The sequence below is a fragment of the Lontra canadensis genome, unplaced genomic scaffold (genome assembly GCF_010015895.1).
Source record: "Lontra canadensis isolate GAN:19392208 unplaced genomic scaffold, GSC_riverotter_1.0 scaffold232, whole genome shotgun sequence".
In the NCBI taxonomy this organism is placed as follows: Eukaryota; Metazoa; Chordata; class Mammalia; order Carnivora; family Mustelidae; genus Lontra; species Lontra canadensis.
In genome coordinates, this window is record NW_022631226.1 from 166,564 (window position 1) to 190,532 (window position 23,969).

The 23,969-nt window shown below is 53.9% G+C and overlaps 1 protein-coding gene across 3 annotated transcripts; it reads right to left on the reverse strand.

The window, feature by feature from the left end:
- Positions 1-627: 627 nt before the first annotated feature.
- Positions 628-23,956, reverse strand: CAD (carbamoyl-phosphate synthetase 2, aspartate transcarbamylase, and dihydroorotase). 3 transcript variants are annotated; one of them, XM_032849544.1, is made up of 45 exons: positions 23,555-23,956; positions 23,140-23,279; positions 20,603-20,732; positions 19,573-19,715; positions 19,265-19,406; positions 18,903-19,074; positions 18,506-18,691; positions 18,194-18,306; positions 17,720-17,865; positions 17,326-17,457; positions 16,951-17,184; positions 16,597-16,818; positions 16,206-16,394; positions 15,828-15,952; positions 15,526-15,656; positions 12,880-12,992; positions 12,175-12,419; positions 11,729-11,975; positions 11,015-11,113; positions 10,609-10,833; positions 10,349-10,531; positions 9,941-10,159; positions 9,512-9,679; positions 8,564-8,746; positions 8,336-8,440; positions 7,436-7,675; positions 7,111-7,192; positions 6,698-6,864; positions 6,377-6,541; positions 6,071-6,202; positions 5,685-5,886; positions 5,137-5,327; positions 4,911-5,051; positions 4,586-4,687; positions 4,047-4,143; positions 3,764-3,814; positions 3,427-3,471; positions 3,153-3,322; positions 2,967-3,041; positions 2,216-2,428; positions 1,915-2,040; positions 1,563-1,718; positions 1,375-1,476; positions 1,082-1,176; positions 628-982 (listed from the first exon to the last, which is right to left on the reverse strand). In XM_032849544.1, the coding sequence occupies exons 1-45, from the start codon at positions 23,634-23,636 to the stop codon at positions 880-882; spliced, it is 6,729 nt and encodes a 2,242-aa protein (XP_032705435.1). In that variant the 5' UTR covers positions 23,637-23,956; the 3' UTR covers positions 628-879. The 3 variants fall into 3 exon arrangements, with proteins under 3 accessions (XP_032705435.1, XP_032705436.1, XP_032705437.1); XM_032849545.1 differs by lacking the exon at positions 3,764-3,814; XM_032849546.1 differs by lacking the exons at positions 628-982; positions 1,082-1,176; positions 1,375-1,476; ... (5 more) ...; positions 3,427-3,471; positions 3,764-3,814 and adding an exon at positions 3,871-3,912.
- Between the last annotated feature and the right edge of the window lie 13 nt (positions 23,957-23,969).

The following is a 23,969-nucleotide window of genomic DNA, read 5'->3' on the forward strand; positions in this document are numbered from 1 at the left end:
ATGGTGCTCTGTACTGGGGGGTGGGGGGTGGTGAGGAAAGTCTGCTGATCAAGAAATTTCTTTAATGCTAATAAAGTTCACGGGATGGAATGGAATAGTTCACATACTTTGTATGATCCACGGAAACCCTGACCTGCAAAGACACATGAGCCACTCCACCCGTCTCCAATCCCAGGGTTGCCAAGCCAAGCGCTCTTCTAAAGTCCAGTGTCAGCCAGAGGCTCCCAGGGCCAGTAGGTGGGAGGAGCTCCTAACAGTGATGGCCGCTGAACTCCAAGGCCAGGTTTTGAGGACACAATGGCCACCTCAACCACTGAAAGAAGAGGGGAGAAGAGTAAAGGGCTCACCAGGCAGGACCCCGTCACTCACATCAGGATTTTGAGTGCAAACTGAGGAAAGGCGGCTGCACAGGGATCGGGGCAGCGCAGGACCCAGAGCACCCACAAAACAGCAAACCCCCCGGGCCCCAAAAAGCCCTGGCTCTGAATATGCAGCCAGAGTGAGAGCCTGCCCAGCAAGGCCGCCCTTGGATTTGGGAACTGTCCTCAATTTCCAGAAGAAAGCTGTGCCCATGACACTTAGCATCCTATGCCGAAGCGGGGATACGTGCAAGGAAGCAGGCCCTTACAAGCAGCTCAGCTGTTTATTTAGTCAGTAGAAAAATGACTTTACAGGTGTGCGGTGCGTAAAGGGAGACGGGGCCCCACCCCCACGCTAGAGCACTCCAGTCCAGTCCAGTGCCTGGTCTGCAGGGGTGCCCGTGAGCACGTGAGCTATCTGGACGCCCCAGAGCATCTCCTAAGTGTGCTGCCCCCGTAGGGGGCACCGATTTCATGCCCGGCGTCTGGGCCTGACAAGAAGGATCTGACGAGCCAAGTCCTAGAAGCGGCCCAGCACGGTGGCTAAGAGAGCCATGCGTATGTACATGCCGTTCTCGGCCTGGCGGAAGTAGGCTGCTCGGGGGTCCGAGTCCACCTCCACGCTGCAAGAGAAGGAAAAGGGTTGGCACACAGCCCACGATGGCCCGTTCGGGACCAGCCCCCCCCCCCCCCAGCCAGCCCCCATTCTGAAGCCGCGCCACCTTATCTCATTGACTCGAGGCATGGGATGCATCACAACCATCTTCTTCTTGGCCCGCGTCATGATGTGGGGGGTGAGGATGAACTGGCCAAAGCACTGTGAGACAGGGAACCCGTCAGCGCCTCAGGACTGGGCTGGCCATGCGGCCACGAGCCTGCGATCCTCCAGGTCCCCTCCACTCCAGCACTTAGTTCTCAGGAACGAGGGGCCCCGTCAAGCTCCCGGTGCCCTGCCTTCCCCGCCACCAGTCTGGACGCCGCGCAGCTCCAGGCCTCCCCAAACCGTGGCACTCACAGCTTCATACTCCTGGCTGGAGTCGAAGCGTTCTTTCTGGATTCGAGTCATGTAGAGCACGTCGGTGTCGGGCAGGGCTTCCTCAATGCTCTCGAACTCCTCCTGGAGGGCGAGGCCGAGCCAGAGTGAATGCAGCGCCGGGCTCTCGCTGCCCAGCCCGCGCGCCCCACGGCCTCCCGGGGCCTCACCTGCTTGGTGCCGCGGGCCGCCACAAAGGCCCGCACGTTGGCTGGCATGCGCAGGCTTGGGGGGGCCACGTAGCGCAGACTGACGCGGTACTGGGTGAGCAGGCAGGCCAGAGAGTGCACGGTGCGCCCATGCTTCAGGTCCCCCACCATCGTGATCTAGGGGAGGAGCCTAATCACCAGGAGGGCCCCCAGACCAAGCACCGGCACCCCCGTTTTCTAGCTTTTGCTCTCAGGACCAGGATGGAGGCCTCCCTGCTGCAGCATGTCCTGGTACAGAGAAGGTCCTTCCTACCGACAGACCCTGCTCCAGAGCTTCCCCAGGCGGGCCCCCAAGCCGTGCCACGACCCTCACCGTCATGCCGTTGACAGTCCCAAGCTCCTCCCGGATGGTGAAGATGTCCAGCAGAGCCTGGGTGGGATGCTCTCCGACCCCATCCCCCGCGTTGATCACTGGCCTCCGGCAGTGCTTGGCAGCCAGCTGGGAACACGGGAACAAGAACGGAGAGCCTTGGCTTCTGCAACTCGGTGGCTCCCACTCCCGGCCGAGTCCCACTCTTCCTGGGTCCCCGTCCCTGTCCGGCCCAAGCAGAGCCTCGCAGTCACGTCCCTGGACCCATCCTACCGACCCTGTCCCAGTGCACAGAGAGCCTCACCTCCACTGCTCCGGGCTGGGGATGCCGAAGCACGACCACGTCAGCGTAGCAGCTCATGGTCTGCACAGAGTCGGCCAGGGACTCGCCCTTCTGGACCGAAGATGTGGCTTCCGAGAAGCTGAGCACAGCACCCCCCAGCCGGGCCATGGCTGCGGCAAAGGAGCTGCTGGTCCGCGTGCTCACCTCGTAGAACATGGAGGCCATCACCTTCCCCTGGCGGGAACGCAAGATTTGATGTAAACACGGGTGCTCATCGTGGGGAAAGCACGGGCTGCGGCTTGCTTCCCCCACTGACATGGGAGGGGCACTGAGAGAACCCCTCCCTGCAAACCTCCTCGTGACCTGTCCTGACCTTGACTTTCCCCCGAGTGTCATACTGAGCTAAAGGCTCCGCTTCCAAAAAAACCACTGCTGAGTATCTGAACGAGATACTCATTATCTGGGGGAGAAGGAAATACCCAGTTCCATCCCATGAATCTGTCTGCATAGACCAAGTGCCCAGATTAGTAGGCTCATACAATGGTGCTCAGGACCCTGTCAGTCAGCTAACTACTGGTCAGAGGAGGGCAAATGTGGAGGTCTGGGGGCCTGGGGCAGCTAGAACTTACAGAGCAGAGAAGGCTGAGTAACTCATGGTGGAGGGTTTAGACTCATAGGAAGGGACCTATGGCAGGAGAGGGGGATCCTTCTAATCACCGCATAGCCCTGCTGATAGGGTCCTGGACCCACAGCCCACAGCCCTGACCCTGACCTTGAGTATGTCGAGGCTCCGCTCCTTCTGTACCATCATACGCAGCGTGTGTGCCACATTGAACAGGTGAGACATCTAAGAAAGACCCCCACGTCAGCTGGAAAGGCAGTGGTCCCCAGAGGTCCTAGCCCCAACTTCCCAGATTCTCAAAGCTCTGGATGTCCCCATCCTCCCTCCCCCAGGCACCTGATCCTTGGTGAATTGCTGGACAGACAGGATATGTTGACCCACTAATGAGTGCAGCAGGGGTGAGGTCTGGGGGTGCAGCAGGCCAGGGGTCCCCAGGTTCTGGGGTGACGCCTGTCTAGGTACTGGTGGTGGTGGGTAGCAGGTGCCATCAAGAGTTCCCATCAGCTCTGCAGTGAGGGACGGGGCAGAAGAGGGGGGTCAGAGGGCTCCTCCTACACAGGCCAGCTGAGAAAGGTCCCCGAGGTGAGCGTGTGTTCCGGGGGAGTCTCACCTGGCTCAGCTGTCTTCCGGGAGGACTTCTCCTTTGGCTCCTCAGCTACAAACAGGGCAACAGGACAGATGTAAGCCTGCAACCAGGGTTTGTGAAGATCCCCCATTTCCCCTGCACTCTGGACCACAGTGTCTGTGTTAAACCAACTCACACAACAGCAGCTGTAGCAGGTTAGGGGAAAACAAGAAGGACCGGCAGCCCGGGGGACACACAAGTGACTTCCCACGGGGGCTGCTGTGTGTGAGCAGTGGTGCCCTCCCAGGGCCCTCCCAGGCAGCGAAGGGATCCTAGGCAAGGGGAACGGCCAGGCTCACACCAACCAACAACCTGGATTTACCCCACGTTCTGCTGCCCCGTGGGATCCCAGCTCCCGGGCGGAGGAACACAGCTGCCCACAACAAGAAAGGGCTGTGAGAAGCTGCGGGGTGCCTACCTCATGCTGGTGAGGCTGATTCAGGCAGAGGAGGGTGGGTAGAGCAAGTCAGACTAGCATGAGGGGATGGCCAAAGGGACAGGGTTTAAGTGTCCACCAGGGACACTGTGGGGGAAGAGGAGCCTGTCCCTCCACATCTCTAAGTCCAGGTGGCCCCATCCTCCACATCACAGGACCTCCCTCTTACCTGGCAGACCTGGATCGGAGGCTCGGTGGATTCGGGGTGGCAGGTGGAAGCGGCCATCGGGAAGCCCTGGGACAGCCCGGCGGGGCCTTTCAGGTGTCTGGAGAGACACGGGCATTTTGCAAAGTACTGACCCAACTCCTCAAGTTCATTCCTCAAGAAAAGCCAAACCACTCACTGTCCACTGTGAAAATGGAATGGATCCCATTCTCCATCACCTCCCCTCAGATTTGTCCTTCTGCTATGCTGTGCTTGACAGAAAGAGACAGACTAACTAACCTTTTAGAAGCATGTGCTGGCCCCATGACAGGCCCCCAGATAAACCTTCAGCTGGGTTAATAAGAGGTTTATCTTTCCCCTAGGTAGGTAACCTCCTAAACTGAGAGTCGATTCCATCTTCTACAGTAAACAAAGAGGTAGGTGGTGGAAATCTTAAGTGTCGAGTACAGAGCCTTCTACCCTCAAACCACCCATGAAAACACCTGTGTTGCTTGCCCTGTCCCTGGCTGCACCCCCCAACAGACTCCCCCAGTGCCGGATACCGTGGTTATCTCACTGGTGGCAGGGGCTGGAGGCGCGAGCTGGGGAACAGCCCCCTGAGGCCACTTGCGTACATCCTGTCCATAGCCGGGGGGCACCAGGACCTGCGGACAGAAGGCAGGAGTGGGTGAATAAGCCAGGGGCAAAGAGCCGGACTGAGACCCTAAAAGAATGGAAGCTGGCAAAAAGAAAAATCGTCTCAGGGGACCTGCGCCCACCCCCGTCCACGGCAGCTCAGGGATGTCGTGGCACCACAGAGAGGTGCTGGGCTGGAGGACAGTGGGATAGAAGTCACTACTGAGGATGGGGCTCGAGCCATAAGCATACCTGCCCGTCGATATAGGCCACCTCCCCTCGTAGGACCACGCGGCGGACAGTGCCCTTCACCTTCTGCCCTTCGAAGGGCGTCCAGTGAGCCTTGGAGAAGGGCATGTGGCTGGGGATGGTCCACTCGTGCTCCAGATCCACCTGCCCAGAGTCACAGGTCAAGCGAGAGTCGCGCGCTGCAGAGCCCCCCACCCCCACCCCACCCGCCGGGCCTGGGCGCCCGCACCTCCACGTATGTGTCCTCCTGGGGGGGCAGGTGGAAGATGCGGCGGGGGTTGTGGTGCAGGCGCTGCAGCAGGTCGTCCAGACTGAGCCGGCCCTCGCTGACGGCCGTGAGCAGCAGGGGCAGCATGGTCTCCAGCCCCGGGAAGCCGGGGGGAGGCTGGGGCCCACACTTCTCCTCCAATGTGTGGGGGGCTGGGAGGGAAGAGAGCAGCACTGTCAGGCCCAACCACCTCCCTGTCTGGGGAGTCACACAGGCCACCGGGACCGCACTGCTGCCCTAGCCCCGACGCTCGTCTCTTTGGGTTGGTTATGTGGGAAACAAGTACATGGGGTGGCTGCCACCCTGGGGGACCGCACCTTCCGCCCACCTTCCCATATTTACGATTTTACTCATTTGCTCATCAGTTCCTTCAGGAAGGATTTATGGAGCACCCGTTACAGCCCAGGTGCTCTGCTACACGGGTCAAGGCCCAGTCCCCGCAGAGCCCAGAGGCCCTGAGCTGGGGCCCGAGCCCTGCTGGGCAGCGAGTCCACTGTGGGGCCTCTCACCATGGTCTGAGGCGAAGCAGTCGATGACAGCCATGTTCTCCCACAGGGCTTCCACGTCCTGGCGGGAGCCCAGCTCAGGCCGGACCTCCCCCTTCCCCGAGCCCAGGCGCTGCAGGTCATCGCGGCTCAGGAACAGATGGTGGGGGGCCACCTCACAGGTGACTGGCAGCCCCCGCGCCTTGGCAGCTTTAATCAGTAGGATCTGGGTGGGGGGAGAGTGGGGAGATCTAGCGGAGGCCTCCCTCACGCCCTGCCCAGCAAGGTCTCTGCTTCCAGCTTCCCCTCTAGGAAAGGGACGGGGCAGACAGGCCGAGTGGTGGCTCCACGCTCCCCGTGCCCTCTGACCCCCATCAGGAAGGGCCCTGGGACCTCCGGTGGACTCTCACCTCCTCCTTCCGGGCCACGTGACATATGTGCACTGAGCGCTGGGTAAGCTGGGCCACCATGAGGACGGCGGCCACACTCTGCCGCTCCGCGTGGGCCACAATGGGGAGGTGGGAGGGCCACGTCTCAAAGTGCTGGGGACAGAAAGAATGTAGCAAGGAGCGTGCAGAGCCTTTCCTGGTCTGAGCTCATCAGAGCCCAGAGCCCTCCTAGAGCTCTAGACACTTTACTGCTGTTAGCCCACTCTGTGGGGTCCTCAAGCTGGTAGGCACCAGCTGGCTGCCTCCTCCCATGGGCCCACTGCCTACCTCCATCCATTGGGCCACACTGTCCAGCCGAAGCTCAGAGAAGGTCTCGTTGAGGTAGAGCTTCAGCCCAGCGGCAGACCCGGCTACAGCACCCAGGGTTCCTGCATTTTCTGACGAGGCTCCGAGAAATAAGGCAAAGTCACAGCGGGCGCCAGCCTCTGCAAGCTGGAGAGGGTACACAGGAGATAAGGCCTACTGGCACCCATGCCAGCCTGGCACCAGTGGCCTGGGCCCCTAGGCTTCTGCGAGGGGCAGAAAGAGGGATCCAGGAGGCAGGCAGGGTCATCCGGGACACCAGGAAGCAGGAGTGCCAGGGCTCACCTTCTGGGCCAGGGCGAGGGCCGGCGCATCAATGATGGGGGGCCGGGTATTAGGCATGGCGCAGACCATGGTGACGCCCCCAGCCAGGGCAGCAGCGGTGCCTGAGGCAAAGTCCTCCTTGTGTGTTCCCCCCGGCTCCCGCAGGTGCACATGGATGTCAATCAATCCTGGGAGAACATGGACATGACAAGAGTAGACGGCAGTTCAGAGACATGAAGGACATCAAACATGTGAACTGGGGTGGCAGGAAAAGCAGCAGCAACTGATACGAGCGAGAGGTGGCACGGTGGGTCGTGGGAGCAAAGAGCTCAGAGAGAGATAAGCTGGCCCCCACGCTCTGTGCCATCCAGACAGGGTCCATACCGGCTGCTACCAGTGTGCAGAAGCCAGGTTCTGCCAAAAGATGCACTCACCAGGAAGCCGCACAAGCTTTTGGGAAGTCATACAGTCAACGTGCACCTTCAAAGGAGGGGCAGGCCCAATCTGGCCCAGGGCCTGCAGGTGAAAACTGCAGTCAGCTGATTTCAGGGAATCCCGGGAGTTGTAGGTAGGGACTGGGTTTCCCCCATAAACCAGGTTCTACTCCCCCTCTCTACCCACCTTCTCTCTCTGGGCAGCTGCAAAGGCTGGTTATTGGCCTACTTCATACTGAGATCTCCCAACCCCAAGACGCCTCACTTCTCCCTCCGGCCCCATTAACACTGATTGTTGCCCTCCCAGCACCCAGGCCCCAGTCACCTCCACAAACAGTTTGGTGCATTTGATATCGATGATGAGGGGCACGGAGAAGTCAGCGGCCAGGCGCCGGGTGCGGTAGCCCTTAGTGACAAAGGAAGAGAGACGCCGGCCCCCGGCCCCGCGCATTGACAGATTAATCACCAGCTCGAAGTGATTCTCAGCCAGCTGCTCCAAGATGCTTCGCTGCGGCGGGCACTCACCATCCACTGCCTCCTCAAAGTGCCAGTCCACAGCTGTTACCTGTGGCCCAGAGACAAGGCCAAGGGCTAACCTGAGCCTGGCGGGAGTCAGGAAAGACAGCCTGAAGGGAGGGGAGGCGGCCTAGGAACCCATGGGGAGACTGGGGGACCCACGGGGTGGAGACCGGGGCTGCTCTATTTGCTACTGGCAAAGTATGTTTCTTTTTTTTTTTTTTTTTTTTTTTTTAAAGATCTTATTTATTTATTAGTTAGAGAGAGAGAGAGAGAGCATGAGCACAGGCAGACAGAGTGGTAGGCAGAGGCAGAGGGAGAAGCAGGCTCCCCGCTGAGCAAGGAGCCGGATGTGGGACTCGATCCCAGGACGCTGGGATCATGACCTGAGCTGAAGGCAGCCGCTTAACCAACTGAGCCACCCAGGCGTCCCGCAAAGTATGTTTCTTGACAGGAAAGACATCTACTCTATAGTTACCAAGGCCTGTGTGGTATGAGCCCACACCTGCACGTACAGAAATAATATTCTGGAAGAAAATACACCAAAAAGGTTAATATGGCCAAAGAAACTGTAAGAAACCTTTTTCCTTGCTTTTCTGCATATTCTATTTGCTCTACGTGGAATACACAGGACTTGTACAATGACAGAAAAAGCAGGGGAAAAGAAGAATTCTCTGGTACGTGGGGTAGGCTGCGGGAGCTCCTGTACCTTGACGCCGTGCTCCGTGTAGAAATCGGCGGTGCCCAGACTGGCGTAGAGGCTGTAGCCCAGGCTCTCTAGCAGCCGCACGGTCGGGAGCAGCTCACTTTTGTTCTGCACCAAGCAGAAGCAGGAAGAGGATGCGGCTCTCCCTTCTTCCACTTCAAGTCAGCCCAGGCCCAGAAAGCCAAGGCCATCTGCCCCAACCTCTCTGGGCAGTGCCCCCAGGGTCTGTACCTTATAGCTGCCAATGGTCAGCAAGATGTTCTTCTTGGGGATCTTAAAGCCAGTGCTTAGCATGGCCTTGAGGTAGGCCTCGCAGCGGCTCTCCCCAAAGCCAGCCACCTCCCCAGTGCTGGTCATCTCCACGCCCAACACCACGTCGGCACCCGCCAGGCGTGAGAACGAGAACTGAGGGACCTGAGGGAGCAGAACGCGAGATGCCAAGGCAGAAGGGGCCCAACTCTCCTTACCAGGAGTGGCAGCCACGGCCCCTTCTCCTTGGCCTCATCCAAAAGGCAAGGTCAGCCTTCCCCGCTGCTGCTCCGCCTGTCAGTCCCCTGCTTCCCGAACACACTCTGGCTCTTCCCTCAGTTTCCACTCTGCTAGTCCTTTCTTCTTTTTTTTTTTTTTAATTTTTAAATTTTTAAAAAATAAACACATAATGTATTTTTATCCCCAGGAGTACAGGTCTGTGAATCGCCAGGTTTACACATTTCACAGCACTCACCATTCTGCTAGTCCTTTCTACAAGGCCTATTCCTTGGCCTTGGAACACTTCGTCAAGGTAAGCTCAGCAAATCAAACTTTCGGACTGTCCTTCAAGACCCAATTCAGATACCAACTCTCTTCCTAGGCCTTCCCAGGTCGCCCCTTTTGGAAGTGGCATCTCTTTTCTGAAAAATTCTCTGGCATCTTATTCTTATCTCTGCTACGTAGGTTATCATAGACTGTAACAGAAGTAGGTTTTCGGACCCAATTTCCCTCGCCTCCCGTCACTCAAATGTGAGCTCCTAAGGGACAGACACCATCCTATCACCCTTAACGGCCCAGTGGTGCCGTGCCCACGACAGCTGCTCGGGTTTATGTGCTGACTGACCTATCATGGGTGCGGTCAATGAACGCTCTCCCACTATGTGCCTCCTTGCTTCTGACTTCTAACCTCAAGGTTTCAATGCTCCATACCTTTACGCCCACGACTCCGGTGCCTGTCATGAGCCCCACAGGTTCCACTTCTTCCCCCATGATGACCCGTGTGGCCAATGCTACTAGGTCCACACCTAGTGTCTTGGAGACGAAAGGGAAGGAGCGAGAGACACGCACGTTGCATTCGATGACTTTCAGCTGGTCGTCCTGGGGCAGAGAGGGGATCGATCAGGCCTGCGGCACGCTGGGCTTGTTGATGCTACTCCACTGACCTTGACTCTCCCCCTAACTTACCACTCTGTGGGTAACCAGTCTGGAATAACTAACTGTCACAAACCCTGACTAGGACCCCCTCCCTCCAGCTTCTGAGACTACTCAGATGAGGGCAGAAGACAATGAGCCTTGCTGGCCCTGCGGCCCCACAGAATGAGGGGGTGCTAGTCCCTTCCTTCAGTCCACTCTTACTACCTTGGCAATGAGCTGCAGATTGAAGGGTCCCGTGACCTGCAGCTCCTGGCCCACAGCATGCACGATGGCTTTAATCCGCTCTAGGGTTTTGGCAGTGATGTCTTGTGGTGGGGTCACCAGCGTGGCATCACCCGAATGCACACCTGCATTCTCCACGTGCTCAGAGATGGCAATGGCTGCCACCACACCATCACGGGCCACAGCGTCCACGTCGATCTCCTAGTGGGGAGGCGAGGGCAAGGCAATATAGGGCAGTGGGCCATTTTCTTCTCCCACTTGCCTTAGGAGGCTCCCTTCCTTTAACAACCCTCCTTCCCGGTCCACCATTTGACTACAAAGTGTTGCAGGACCAGAGAGGGGAGTTTCCACCAAAGGCTGGAAACCTTATAGACTTGTCTGTGGCCCTACCTTGGCCTCCTGGATGAACTTGGAGATGACCACAGGGTGCTCCTTGGAGACGGCTGCCGCGCTGCTCAGGAAACGTTCCAGGTCTCCGTCAGTGTAGGCCACGTTCATAGCGGCGCCGCTCAACACGTAGGAGGGGCGCACCACACAGGGGTACCCCACTGTCTGGCAGAACTGGCGAGCAGACTAAGGGTACAGCTGGGTTGGTCACCCTCACCCCTGACCTCCTCCAGCTTCCAGCCCCCCACCAGGCCCCAGCCCACCTCTAGATCACTGAGCTCCCTCCACTGAGGCTGGCTGATACCGATGGTGTCGAGGAGCCGGGAGAACTTGAAACGGTTCTCAGCTGAGTCGATGGCTTCAGGGGATGTGCCCAGGACTCGGCACTGCTGCCGATGCAAGGCCATGGCCATGTTGTTGGGCAGCTGCCCGCCCATGGAGAGGATCACGCCTTCGGGGTTCTCTAGCTCATAGATGTCCATCACCACCTTGGTGTAAGAGGAGGAGCGAGTGGTCGGTGGTCAGGGGTCTGGGCCTTCCTGCTCACTGCTCCTCAATCTCTACCCACTTCCCCTCACACCCCACAAGTTCCAAGGAATCTTGGGTCAGCCAGACACTCCCACGTGACCTTGGCCCCGCAGGCTAATGAGCGGTCTTCATTCCTCTCACCTCAAAAGAGATCTCATCAAAGTACAGTCGGTCACACATGTCATAGTCTGTGCTGACGGTCTCTGGGTTGTAGTTCACCATGATGGTCTTATAGCCCATCTGTGACAGAGAGGGAAATGAGATTTAGCTAGGAAGTGGGAGGAAGAACAGAGAAAAACTAGGGCAAAACCCCCTCCTTCTTTTTTCTTTTTTTAAAGATTTTATTTATTTGACACAGAGGGGGAGAGAGAGAGAGAGCGATCTCAAGTAGGCAGAGAGGCAGGCAGAGAGAGAGAGGGGGAAGCAGGCTTCCTGCTAAGTGGAGAGTCTGATGTGGGGCTCAATCCCAGGACCCTGAGATCATGACCTGAGCCGAAGGCAGAGGCTTAACCCACTGAACCACCAGGCACCACAAAACCCCCTACTTCTAATAATACTTCAGCTTTCTCCGAAATGGCTGTGAGGGACACCTGCCTTGGGAGGGAAGCAAGGCCAGCACTGTTAGTATCAAAGAAGTATGTACGAAGTGTTGGAGAAAAGACACATGCCCTGTGAGGCCCAAGATGGCCTAAGGGGAGGGCTCCCTGTCACACCTAACCCTACTCCTCCCAAAGCCCTAAGACAGATGGAAGTGTAGCAGTCAACAAAAGTGCCAGGGTCAAGTGTGGGCAGGAGGCGACGGCTGGACCCGAACGGAGCAGTAAAGGGAACAGTATGAAAGACCAGCTCTCGGACCTTTCGGAGCTGCCGGATGCAGCCCACGGCACACCAGTCAAACTCAACGCTGGAGCCAATCCTGTAGACGCCAGAGCCAAGGACCAGGACATGAGGCGTTCGGAAGGTGAGGTCATGGGTGGTGCCCCAGTAGGTCAGGTACAAATAGTTGGTCTGGGCTGGCCACTCGGCCGCAACCGTGTCGATCTGTTTCACCGCCGGGCAGATCCTCTGTTCCTGCCGCAGCTTGCGAATGGCCAGCTCTGTGCTGAAGGAGAAGAAGGGTCAGAAACGGCCCTGGGGGGTGTGGCAGGGTGGACTATGTAGACGAGTGAAGTCCTGGGCAGCGAACGGAGAGGAAGACAGCCCAGGGACGAAGGTCAGCAGTCTCCAAAGCTCCGAGTGCCATGCACTATAGTGCAAAGACCCCACATCCTCCGCCCCATGCCCTCACCACCACCTCTGACCTCAGAACGGCAAGGGCAATCTGCTTGTCCGAGAAGCCAAGGCGCTTGGCTTGCTGCAGCAGGTCTGGGGGCAGAGGCCGTCCACGATGCTGTTCCAGCAGCTGCGCGTGTGCCACGATCCGCTTCATCCCGTGCAGGAACCAGCGGTCGATGCGTGTGAGCGCGTAGAGCCGCTCCACCGAGTAGCCGGCCCACAGAGCTGCCGCCACCACGAAGATGCGCTTGTCGGTTGGCGTCTCCAGCTCCTAACGGGGAGGGCGGACAGATGGATACGGCAGGACTGCGGAGAGGGACGTGTCCAAATGTTACTCATAACAGTCCCAATCCATCTGCAGCGCCTCAGAAAGCCTGAAAGCAGCAGCGCCACTGTTTTAGGAGAGGAAGCTGCAGAAAAGGAACAAGAGCCAAAGCTCTGTGATGGCAAAAACCTGTAGGCAAATCTTGGCTCTGCCTCCTTCTGGCTGAGCAGCCAGCGTTACCAGCAAGCTCCGCGAGCTCTCGAGGCCTCTCACTGTCCCTGGAAACGAGCTTAAGAATACATCCTCATGTAATGATAGAAGGGATGAACTGGGATGAACCGCAAATTCTCAGCCATGTGGAAACACAGCAACAGCAACGGCTGCTGCTCTTAGCGGTAACAAGCCTGTGGGCTGAGGGCAGAGGGGGTCCACTTCAGGGTGCTGCCAGGGGAAGGGAACCACTTACCATATCACTGACCGGCTTTACCGTGTGGTCAAAGCCCACACAGTTCTCATCTACCATCCGAAGAGCCTTCTGGAAGGCCTCCTCAAAAGAACGCCCAATGCCCATGACTTCACCTGGAGGAACAGGATGTAAGGACTGAGGGCCTGGAGGCAGGAGGTGCTGCCCAGAATTTCTACGATTTAGTCAGGTCTCTTGGGACAAGTCCCACGGTGGTAGTATGTACGGTGTCTCATTGTTGAGGAATCTTCCACGGAAGTTCCTTCCCTTAGCATTTTCATGACCTGTGTTTCTTAGTGACCCCGGAATCAAAATGTCTAAAATGGACATGGGGATACCGGAACACATCACAGTTTATCACAGTGACCCAACCCCCGACGGTTATCCACTTAATTTGCTTTATTCCAATGGTGATGACACTGTCTGGGATCTGTCCATCCTTTCAAACTTCTCGACAGTCTGGTAACAGGAAGATGACCCACTACTCTTTGGATCCATCCAGAGATAATCACGTTTACAACGCTTATTTTGAAGTATTTCTTCCTGGACTTTTTTTTCCAAATAGGTTTTATATATGGTTATAGAACATGTACAATTTCTAACCTGCTTTTTCTCTCATCATAAGCTTGTTCCCACATTGCTGTGTGATCTTATTACCAGCCGTTTAATTCCTGTATGATTTACCGTAACTGAACTGCTCACTTCTGGAAGGACACCTAGCTTTGAAGTGTTTATCCTTCTAAGTGAGGCTATGATGTCTTTAGGGCTTTGGATTATCTCCTTAGGATACATTTTCAGAAGTGCAGGGGCAATAGATAATGCCCTTAATAAATATTACTTGCTTCACAGAAGTTTGTGATTCATAATACACAGAGTAAGTCTACCACCTTCTAAGAAATATGTATAATTATTTTAAACAATCTTTGCTCACAAACAAAAATGTTACCTCATTTTAAATAGATTTTTATTTACTAATAAAAGGGAACTCCCGTCTCTACAAACCTTCCAGGTTTGCTTATTAATCTCCTCTTCCATTAAGTTTTTTAACGTCCTCTGACAATTTACCCTAGGATCTTCAAGTATTTCTTAACAATGATATTTTTCTAATTACAATCCTAATTGTTTCTTTAAAAGAATTTTAAAACACTAAAATGCTAATAGTAGTGTTAGGGAAGTGGATGATAAAGTGATTTTATTCAACTCCTTTATAATATGCTTATATTATAAAAGCGTTGATCTGGGGCAAAAGAGAAACCCTCCACATTCATACATGCATGCCTATGAAGACTCTGGAATCACTCATATATATACACATCTATCTCCAAATTAATCTGTGTGTGACATGATTATAGACAACTATTCTTTTGTGGTTCAACTACTTTGCTAATCTCTCAATGGTTCATATATCTTACTTATATAATAAATGTTATAAAAAGTTACCAAGATCACATTCTAAGGACACTTAAACAGACATAAAACATTTAAAGGTCTCATCTGGGAATCAATCTTTTTCCTATTTTCAGCCCACTTCTCTTTACCAACAACTTAATTATGGCTTCAATCCGATGTTTATTATAATTTTCATGTAACAGAAAATTCATCTCCAGAAGGAACAACTTGGCAGTCTTGTATGATTTCTAAAAATTCCAAAATAATATCTGAGCTTCCTTAGACTTGCCTGTTTAAAGGCTACTATTGCTCTTAATGGAAATTTGGAACATAATGAAATGCTCTTATCCTTAGCTGGAAGCACTGTGGTATGTGAAATGCTTGCTTTGGTTGAAATGTTTCAGAACAGTCTAGAGTGACTTAAAGGGACACCACAGGGAAGCATGGTGACTCAATTCCAACACATTCGACCACCGCTTGGATGTTGACTATTACACCCAGTTGTTCGCTGCTACGTTTCCTCGTTTTTATGAAAAAGTTCTCGGATGTCCTACTCTGATCTTAAACGTTGTGTTAAAACAAAACCAAAACCAAAACCAACGTGGTGACCATGGCAGAAAGCACCTGGAGGAGGAGATGGGCGGACACCAGCTGCCACGGCAGTTCTCAGAACAGCAGACCTCACTTCCCTGAAGCATCAGTACTCAAATTCGCACAGAGAACAAACTGTCACTGGTATTAAAAGCCTAGTGATGAGGCCGTGGGCAAAATGCAACGCAAGGCCGTGGGTAGAGATTCACGAAGCCGCTCTCACCGCCGACAGGAAACAAGAGTGTGACAGAGGTTCGTGTAACTAGCAACTGGATCTAGCTTTCCATTCCTGGCTCTACCCTCTCCTCAGCCATGTCACTTTCCTTCTGTTGGCACCTGTTTACTCATTTGTCAAGCGGGAGAGAGGAGCTAGTCTGATGGCTAACACACCCTCCCAGAGATTCTGACATGCCCACCATCCGGGGAGTGGAGGTGGCATGTGTTTTCTGGCACAGAATTCCAGATGCCTCTGAGTCCCACTCTTGACGAGGACTACCAAGTTTGAAACGTCCCTGTGAGCTCTCAGAAACCATGTTCTTAAGCTGCTGCTAGCACTGGATCTGAAAGGCTATGCCAGAGAACTAACTCTATGACATTCTAGATTCTTAGGGCTGCTTGGACCCCAAAGGGTGACCTGAGGAAGGGTCTCCTGGGGTATGTCTCTCTCACCAACGCTCTTCATGCAGCTCCCGATCTTTGTGCTGACGCGGAGGAACTTGCTGAGGTCCCACCGAGGGATCTTGACCACACAGTAATCCAGGCTGGGTTCAAAGGCTGCTGTTCCCCCTGTCACGGAGTTCCTGGGAGCCACCAGGTGAAGGTGCCAGGACAGAGCGGGAGATGTAAACAGTGAGCTGCCAGACAGCTTGCTCTGTCCCCACACATTCAGACCAATGTCCTTTCCATAATCCATGCCCCGTGAATGTTTTCTTCAGCTCCCCTCCCTGTCTGATCTTTCCCCACCCTCGTACCTGAGCTCAGGCAGAGGGATGCCCAAAGCTAGTTTGGCTGCCACATAGGCCAGTGGATAGCCTGTGGCCTTACTGGCCAGGGCAGAGCTGCGAGACAGCCTGGCATTCACTTCAATGATGTAATACTGCAAAAAGAGAGAGAGAGAGAGAGTGTCACCAGATAACTGGCCCAGAAGGCCTACCTAAGAGAGCTATCAGGAGGGCCAGAAAACAAAGCCCTCTCTGAAGGGAGAGATAGCAAAAACACCACCCCCAACCCAGTCCAACCCTACCAGGCAATCCTGACTTCTACTCCAAGGTCTGCAGGGTCAAAAGTCCTCAAAATTACGGACGGGGGTCTACCAGCTAGAACATCATCTCCAGGGCCTAGAGTCTTACCTGCTCAGACTCGGGGTTCAAGGCGTACTGCACATTGCACTCCCCAACAATTCCAAGGTGCTGGGTCACCTTGATGGCTGTCTGCCGTAGTAGCTGGTATTCCCGGTCATTCAGCGTCTGGCTTGGAGCCACCACTATGGACTCACCAGTATGGATGCCCAGTGGGTCCAAATTCTCCATGTTACACACCTGTGAAAGAAGGTCCCATGGAGGGCACTGCCAAAGGGAGTCAAGAGAGACAGGAGACTGCATCCCACGGCCTGTTGCTTCTGGTGAGAGCCCACTGTGGGTCTCAGGGACACTGAATCCTCACAGATCGGAGCACCAGGCACTGCTCTTACCAGACCTCATACTGCCGACAGTACCCCCGCCCCACCCCACCGTTACTCACCGTGACACAGTTGCCATAGGCGTCTCTCACCACCTCGTACTCAATCTCCTTCCATCCCTTCAGGGACTTATCGACCAGCACTTGGCTTGTATGGGCAAAAGCTGGGGCCACAAGGGCAAACAGCTCCTCCCTGTTGGAGGCAAAGCCAGAGCCCAGGCCACCGAGGGCAAAGGCAGCACGCACCAACACGGGATACCCCAGCCGCTCGGCGGCTGCCTGGGCCTGTAAGGAGCAGAAGAGATGAACAAACAGATCAGGCCTCGACTGCTGGCTGCACAGAGGGTGCCTGGCCCCAGAGAAAATAAGATACAAGGACAATGACATCCTTCCACTGTGCTACAGCCAGCCTCGAACCTGTTCAAGAGAATTTGCCGCCTCACTGGGGGCCACGTGCTCGCCGATCTCTGCCATCCTGGAGGCAAAGGCACGCCGGTCTTCTGTCAGTTCGATGGTCTCCACAGGTGTGCCCAGGACACGGACCCCATACCGAGCTAACACTCCGGCCTTTGTCAGCTCCACCCCACAGTTCAGAGCTGTCTGGCCCCCAAAAGTCAGTAAGATGCCATCTGGGCGCTCATTACGGATCACCTGAGGGAGGAGAGGAATAATAAGCATTAGGACCTTGGGGGTCCATAGGAGAGGATCAAAGGAGTTTAGGACCCAAAAAGACCACAGGATCCCCCTACCCACGTGGGTCCCCTCCTCAGACCAGCCTTACCCCAGTCATACCTGGGTTACGTAGTGAGGTGTTATGGGAAGGAAATAGACCTTGTCAGCCAGCCCCTGGGAAGTCTGCACTGTGGCGATGTTGGGGTTGATCAGCAAAGTCTGGATGTTTTCCTCCTTCAGGGCCTTAATCGCCTAGAGGGACAAAAATGGCCTATCAGCCTCGCCCACAAAAACAAGACTATCAACGGTCTTAGACCCCCTCTTCTTCTCTCCCTCCCTCTGCTCTCAGTCCCTAATAACCAATTCCTTTTCCTCAGCACCTCACCTTTCCACACATTCCCCAGATCTCCTGGTTCATTCCCTCCCTACAACCAACGTTCACGCCTCGGCCCTCTCAAGACTACCCATTCCTGAGGATCACACACCCAGAGGGACAGGGACAGACACGCTTTACCTGAGAGCCTGAGTAGTCAAACTCTCCAGCTTGGCCAATGGAGAGGCCCCCAGAGCCCAGGATCAGAACCTTCCGTGGTGGTGGAAGTCCAGAGCCTGGGCTGGGAATTCCAGGTGGACAGAGGCGCTCAACCAGCCGCTCTCGAACTGTGGAGGCCAAGAAAGTCATAGAACGTTCAAGCTGAATGAGAGCTGAGAAATCATCTACATCAACCCCCTCGCTTTACAGCAGAATCCAGAACAAGTCATCCCTCTAATGAGTAGCAGAGGCAGGACAAGAACCTAGGACTCAAGATCCTGAGTTTGTTTTCCCGGAAGAGGCATAAATAATCGTCGTGGCTTGGTTGCTTTCCCATCCTATCCCCTTCACCTACCAAGCATACCTCCCTTTCCTGGGGGCATGTCCATCTTATGCCCGTCCCAGAGCCAACCCTGTTCTTAGTTCTCCACAACCTGGATCTACTCAGGTGCTTACCTGTCTGGCCCCCAGGGTTCCCAGCTGTGGCTTCTTTCACAGTTTCCAGAAAGATATCAAAAAGTAACTCCATGTCTGAAGGACCAGCTTGGTGCTCTGGGTGAAACTGAACACTGTTGAAGAGAGGACACGTGTTGAAGAGATGGGGTCACGGAACCCGCCATCATCCCTGGCTTGGAATTGGCAGTCTTGGGGGCAGGTAACAGGATAGATGATGGGGCCCAGTGCCGTGCTTTACTTTTTTCTCTTCAAGACCCTGGGGCTTCCACGCTGTAGATAGTCAGTCACCCTGCTGGAATCGCCCAGACTCACCTGAAGAACGGCAGGCTGTCGTGTACGATGCCTTCGTTGGAACGATCATTGGCGTTGGTAAAGAGAGGAAGCCAGCCTGCTGGCAGTGAGTCTGTTTCCACAGCAAACCCGTGGTTCTGGGATGTCAGAAAGCAGCGCCCAGACCCCACCAGCAAGCATGGCTGATTATGGCCTCGGTTCCCATATCTGGAGATGGAAGCACACTGAGTCACTGGCCCTTTTCAACCCCCGCCCCCCACCCTTCACCACTCTACCGAACCCAGCTTCTGTTATACTCAGCACCCTCAACCGACCCCTGCTCCTGTTTCAACACTAACCAACACCAACTCTATTCCCATCCCCAGACTCCCACCGCTCACGTCAGTAGTGCGGGCCTTCCTCTTCCCACAAGTCCCACCTCATCTTGTATGTCTTGGCCCCAATGGCTAAGGCCAACAGCTGGTGTCCCAGACAGATCCCGAAGACAGGTCGGGGATTAGGCTCAGATAAGACACGGCTTAGTGTGGATACCACACTGGGATAGGAGGCGGGGTCACCAGGGCCATTACTCAGGAAGACACCCTTATACTCTGGAGGGGGGCAGAAAAGATGATGTCAAAACCAGTCGTCCAACCAGAGAGACACACTCGCAGCCCTTACCATCAGAGCAAAAGCCCTGATCTCTGTCTCCTTCCCTGCAACTTAGAGCAACTAGACCAAGGGACAGATCTTCCACCCATGCTGCCTGCCTGAAGCCCTGTACACACTCCAGCTACTCACCCTGGTTGTCTAAGGCGTGGTCCCACGGTACCACCGTGACCTCAGCACCACGCTGACAGAGACATCGGATCTGATTATACTTGAGGCCACAATCCAAAGCAAGGATCCGAGGGGTGCCCCCTGCATTGAACACCCGTGGAGCCTGAGGAATAAAGGGCAACAGTTGGCAGCTGCGGTCAGTAAGGACAGACACACACACACGAACCCCTGCCTGAGGCCTCAGCTCATCTGCCCTCAAGCGATCACCCCAGTTATGGTGATAATAAAACTACCCAAGCTTGCACCACTCTCCCACTCTACCTCAGTACCTTAATTGAGACCTCTGGCACCAGGGGGCGGGCATTTGGGTCCAAGAATGGCAGTGCTGAAGGCTCTGTCCCATCCTGGACCAGCTTCCCCAGCAGAGACCCTTGCTCTCGCAACTTCTTAGTCAGCTCCCGAGTATCCACTCCTGTCAAAAGAGCACACTCTCAGAGATCACACTCCCCCAACTCAGTCATGCGAGCGGTTAGACTTTCAGAAGCACTGCATTCCAGAACCCTGAGTCATACACAGCTGTTCTAGGGGCATCAAGATCCTGGGCCATCCTGATGGAAGTACACTACCATGAAGTGTTCTTGCTAAAAATATCACATCTGAATTGAACCACGGCTTCTAGATTTGTTTACAGAAAATAATACTGGGAGACAAAGAATATGCTAAACAACACTACACGAGCGTAATCAACAAAACGCGGATTATGGGATGCTCTAAAGGAAAACGCACTTATTTTTGTCAAATGGGTTATAAGGTTCCGTTGATCAAAGGGACATATCAACTGAACGTAATACACAGATCTTACTGAGATCTAGATTCAAATAAGCGGTAAAAATCATTTCGATAATAGAGAAATTATAAATGTTGCCTAGATTTTTGATATTAAGAAATTACTGTTACTTTTTTTAAAGATACAATGTTATTGTGATTTTGTTTTAAAAAGGATTCCTGATTGCTTTTTTCACAGACACTGAATTATTTGTGGATGAGATGATACAATGTTTGAGATCCGCTTCGAAAAAATGAGGGGGTTCTAGTCGTAGTGGTGAAATAAATTTAGTACTGAGTTAATGATTACAGAGGCTGGGGGTTCATTATATTATCCTCCTTTTGTATGTCTGAAATTTTCCATTGGAGCAAGAGCTCAGTTCCTTCTCCAACCCCCAAACCCCAATGTAAACCTTCCAAATCTGATACATTCTATCACAACCTCGGACTCAAGGCCCAAAAGTGCGTAAGACCTCTCTTCTTCCCATGTAGGTACCTGGGCTCTGCCCAGAAATGACCATGCATGCGCCATACCTTGCAGGCCAGGGATCCCGTGCTGCTGTAGCCACTGGTGTAGGGTGCGGGTGGCACTCCAGTGGCTGGGCGTGGGGCAGCACTCTCCCACCACCAGTCCTGCCACATGGATCCCCGAGGATTCAAACCACTGTCAACCGAAGTAAGAGACTGTGAGGAGCCCAGGGCCACATATCTTCCTATCTTCTTTTCCCATCGTACAACAGGGGCCCTACACTTCAGCCACACTGAAAGGACTGGTCAGTCCTTTAACACAACAAGCAACTCATGCTTTTGTCTTTCCCCATATGAAACGCTGAACACCAGGCCCCCATTAATAACTGAGAATGAGCTTTTCCTTTCCTTCCTTTTCTTTTATCCAAAACAGAGATTACAAATCCCATTTCTGTGCAGATATCCAGGGCAGTCTGTGCCTCCTTAGGATTCACCTAGACTCACTTTACTTCTTGCTATTTACATTGTATATAAATGTGTTTCTGGATCTCTCTACCACAGGAACTATGAAGGCCTCAGGAACAAGGAGCCTGACACATAGTAGCAGTAAACAAACATTTACTGAGTGCCCACTTAGTGCCAGGCATTGTAACAGACGTTGGGGGAGGAGCAGTGAGTGTGCAAAAAGACAAGGTCCTGTCTTCACCATGTTAATTTGCTACTTAAGGAGCCTGAAAATTGGGGCGCCTGGGTGGCTCAGTGGGTTAAGCCTCTGCCTTCGGCTCAGGTCATGATCTCAGGGTCCTGGGATTGAGCCCCGCATCGGGCTCTCTGCTCAGCAGAGCCTGCTTTCCCCTCTCTCTCTGCCTACTGCTCTGCCAACTTGTGACTTCTTTCTCTGTCAAATAAATAAATTAAAAAAAAAAAAGAGCCTGAAAATTAACAAAGCAACAAGCAAGTAAATAAGATTATAATTACAGAGTATGAGAAAAGCAGAATGTAAGATAGATGCAAATGCTTTATTAAATAAAAGTTCAAGGTAGGACAGTAAGCATGATTATGCCCCTCCCCCCTTAGTAGGGGATTATCATTAAAAAAAAAGTTAATGCAAATTCGCTACTCAGTATATAAACATTTAATAACTAAACAGAGAACTGGGTCAACTATGAGGGAGGGGATGGCATACTGAAGTCACGTATGTTTAGTGGTAGAAGGTTTAAAAGACGATGGCTGTTGAGTGTTCCTCAGGCATCTGAGGACAGTGTGGCAGAACCCACCAACTCATCTGTATACGGATGGGTGCCTTCATAGCACATGTGTCACAGAAGCATCCACGGGGGACTTTCATCCTGGTCCTGTTAACTGTCTCGGTTTTGCAGGTTTGTAAATGCTTATTTTGTCAGTGTGTCTACAGCTGACAAAGCTGAAGACGGACCATATGTTAACCACCACACTGCATTATAAACAAGAAAGTAGTCTATTTATAGGTTGGTGATGAGGAATGGCCCCTTCCAGGACCTAGCGTTCCTCTCCTAAGAGTTAGGGTGAATTAAAGAATTAAAGGCTCACTAAGCCTGGAAAACCAGGACAAAATGCACTTCAAGGAATACTGCACCTAGGCTGGGGTGGTTTCCACTAATAATCTGTCAATTTTTTCATTAGTTGAACTCTTGGTGCAACTTAGTTTCCAAATTCCAGAGAATAGGTAGAACCTCACTGTGGGAGGAAACTGAGTTTTCTTATCTAGAGATAAGAACTCTACTGAAAAGTGGCAAAAATGAGTCAAGGTCAGGAAAATAGGTTTAAAAAGAGTATCAGCAGGGTCCCTGGGTGGCTCAATCTGTTGGACATCTACCTTCGGCTCAGGTCATGATCCTAGGGTCCTGGGATGGAACCTCATGTCTGGTACCCTGCTCCCGGGAAACCTGCTTCTCCCTTACCCTCTGCCTGCTGCTCCCCTGGCTTGTGCTGTTAAATAAATAAAATCTTAAAAAAAAAAAAAAAAAGAAAGGAAGTATCAGCCTGACTGTGTGGTAGATGAACTGGGACCCACCCTCGCTGGGAAGGGTGTGACCCTAGCTTCCAGTCCCTTTCCCACTATGTAATCTTTTTTTTTTTTTTTTTAAAGATTTTATTTATTTATTTGAAAGAGAAGGACAGTGGAGAGGGAACACAAGCAGGGGGAGTGGGAGAGGGAGAAGCAGGCCTCCTGCTGAGCAGGGAGCCCAATGCAGGGCTAGATTCCAGGACCCCGGATCATGACCTAAGCTGAAGGCAGCTGCTTAATGCCTGGGCCAGCCAGGTGCCCCTCTTTCCCACTATGTAATCTTAAAGCACTGCCCCCATCACACCACTCTGCTGCTAAAAAATCTTCACCGGTTCCTTACCAATGCCCAGACTCTTTGGCTTGGCATCCAGCGAGTGTTCTGTGCCTCTCAAGATACTTCAAGCCCCGGGTAGGATTTGTCTTATCACTTCAAGTGTGTGTGTGTATCTTTGTTCTCTCCAGGATGCCTAACTTAATGTGAATGTCTTCACTTGACTAATAGTTAACGATCATTGGTTTGAAAAGGAAAGTAGAGAAAGCATTTGGGTGTGGCTACCTTACTGAGACCGAACTCATCCACTTCATCTGTGGGGATGCCATAGTTGCCGATCAGAGGATATGTCAGCACTAAGATTTGTGCTTTGTAGGAAGGGTCAGTGAGGGCCTCGGGGTAGCCGACCATGCCGGTTTGAAACACTGCAAGAAAAAGGCAGGGCTGAGGCTCGGGCAGGGCTGGGGCTGGGGCTCGGGCAGGACATCCTTCACAACACTGCCCTGCGCGATGACAATGCCCCAGCGGTGGCTGCCTTGACCTTGAGGGATGAAAGGAGCTGGGATGGGGACAGGGGCACCAAATGGGGGTGGGAGGAGGGTATGCAGGCGGGAAAATGGCGGGTTTGGGCAGGGCAAGCTGGGCAGAGAGGGGCAGCAGAGAGTGGGATGAGGTCGGCAACCGGCTCGAGCTTGCTTACCCACTTCCCCGGCAGTCGACACAGTGGCCCCAAAGGGCTGGCCCCGCAGGACCGACCCATCCTCCAACATCAGGGCCGCCATGGGAACGGAGCTCAGAGGCGGGGGCGAGCACAGAGAAGCGGCAAGCGCAGCAAGCCCCAGCCGGTGCTGGAACCACGTGAGGTCGGCGCGCCAGGAGTCGGTCCACGTGGCTAACCGCGCCGGTGGCTGGAGCGCGGGCCGCGGAAGGCGCAGGAGCTCCAGGCGCGCTGGGCGGAGGCGGACTGCGGCGGCGCGAGCTGCCGGCAGCGTGAGGGGCGGGGCCCGGCACGCAAGGGGCGGGGCCAAGCTAGCAACAGCGTGTCGGGCGTCTCCTTTACCCTCCCTCCCCACCAACTCCGCCCCACTGCAAAGTCCTGGGAAAACTAGAAAAGA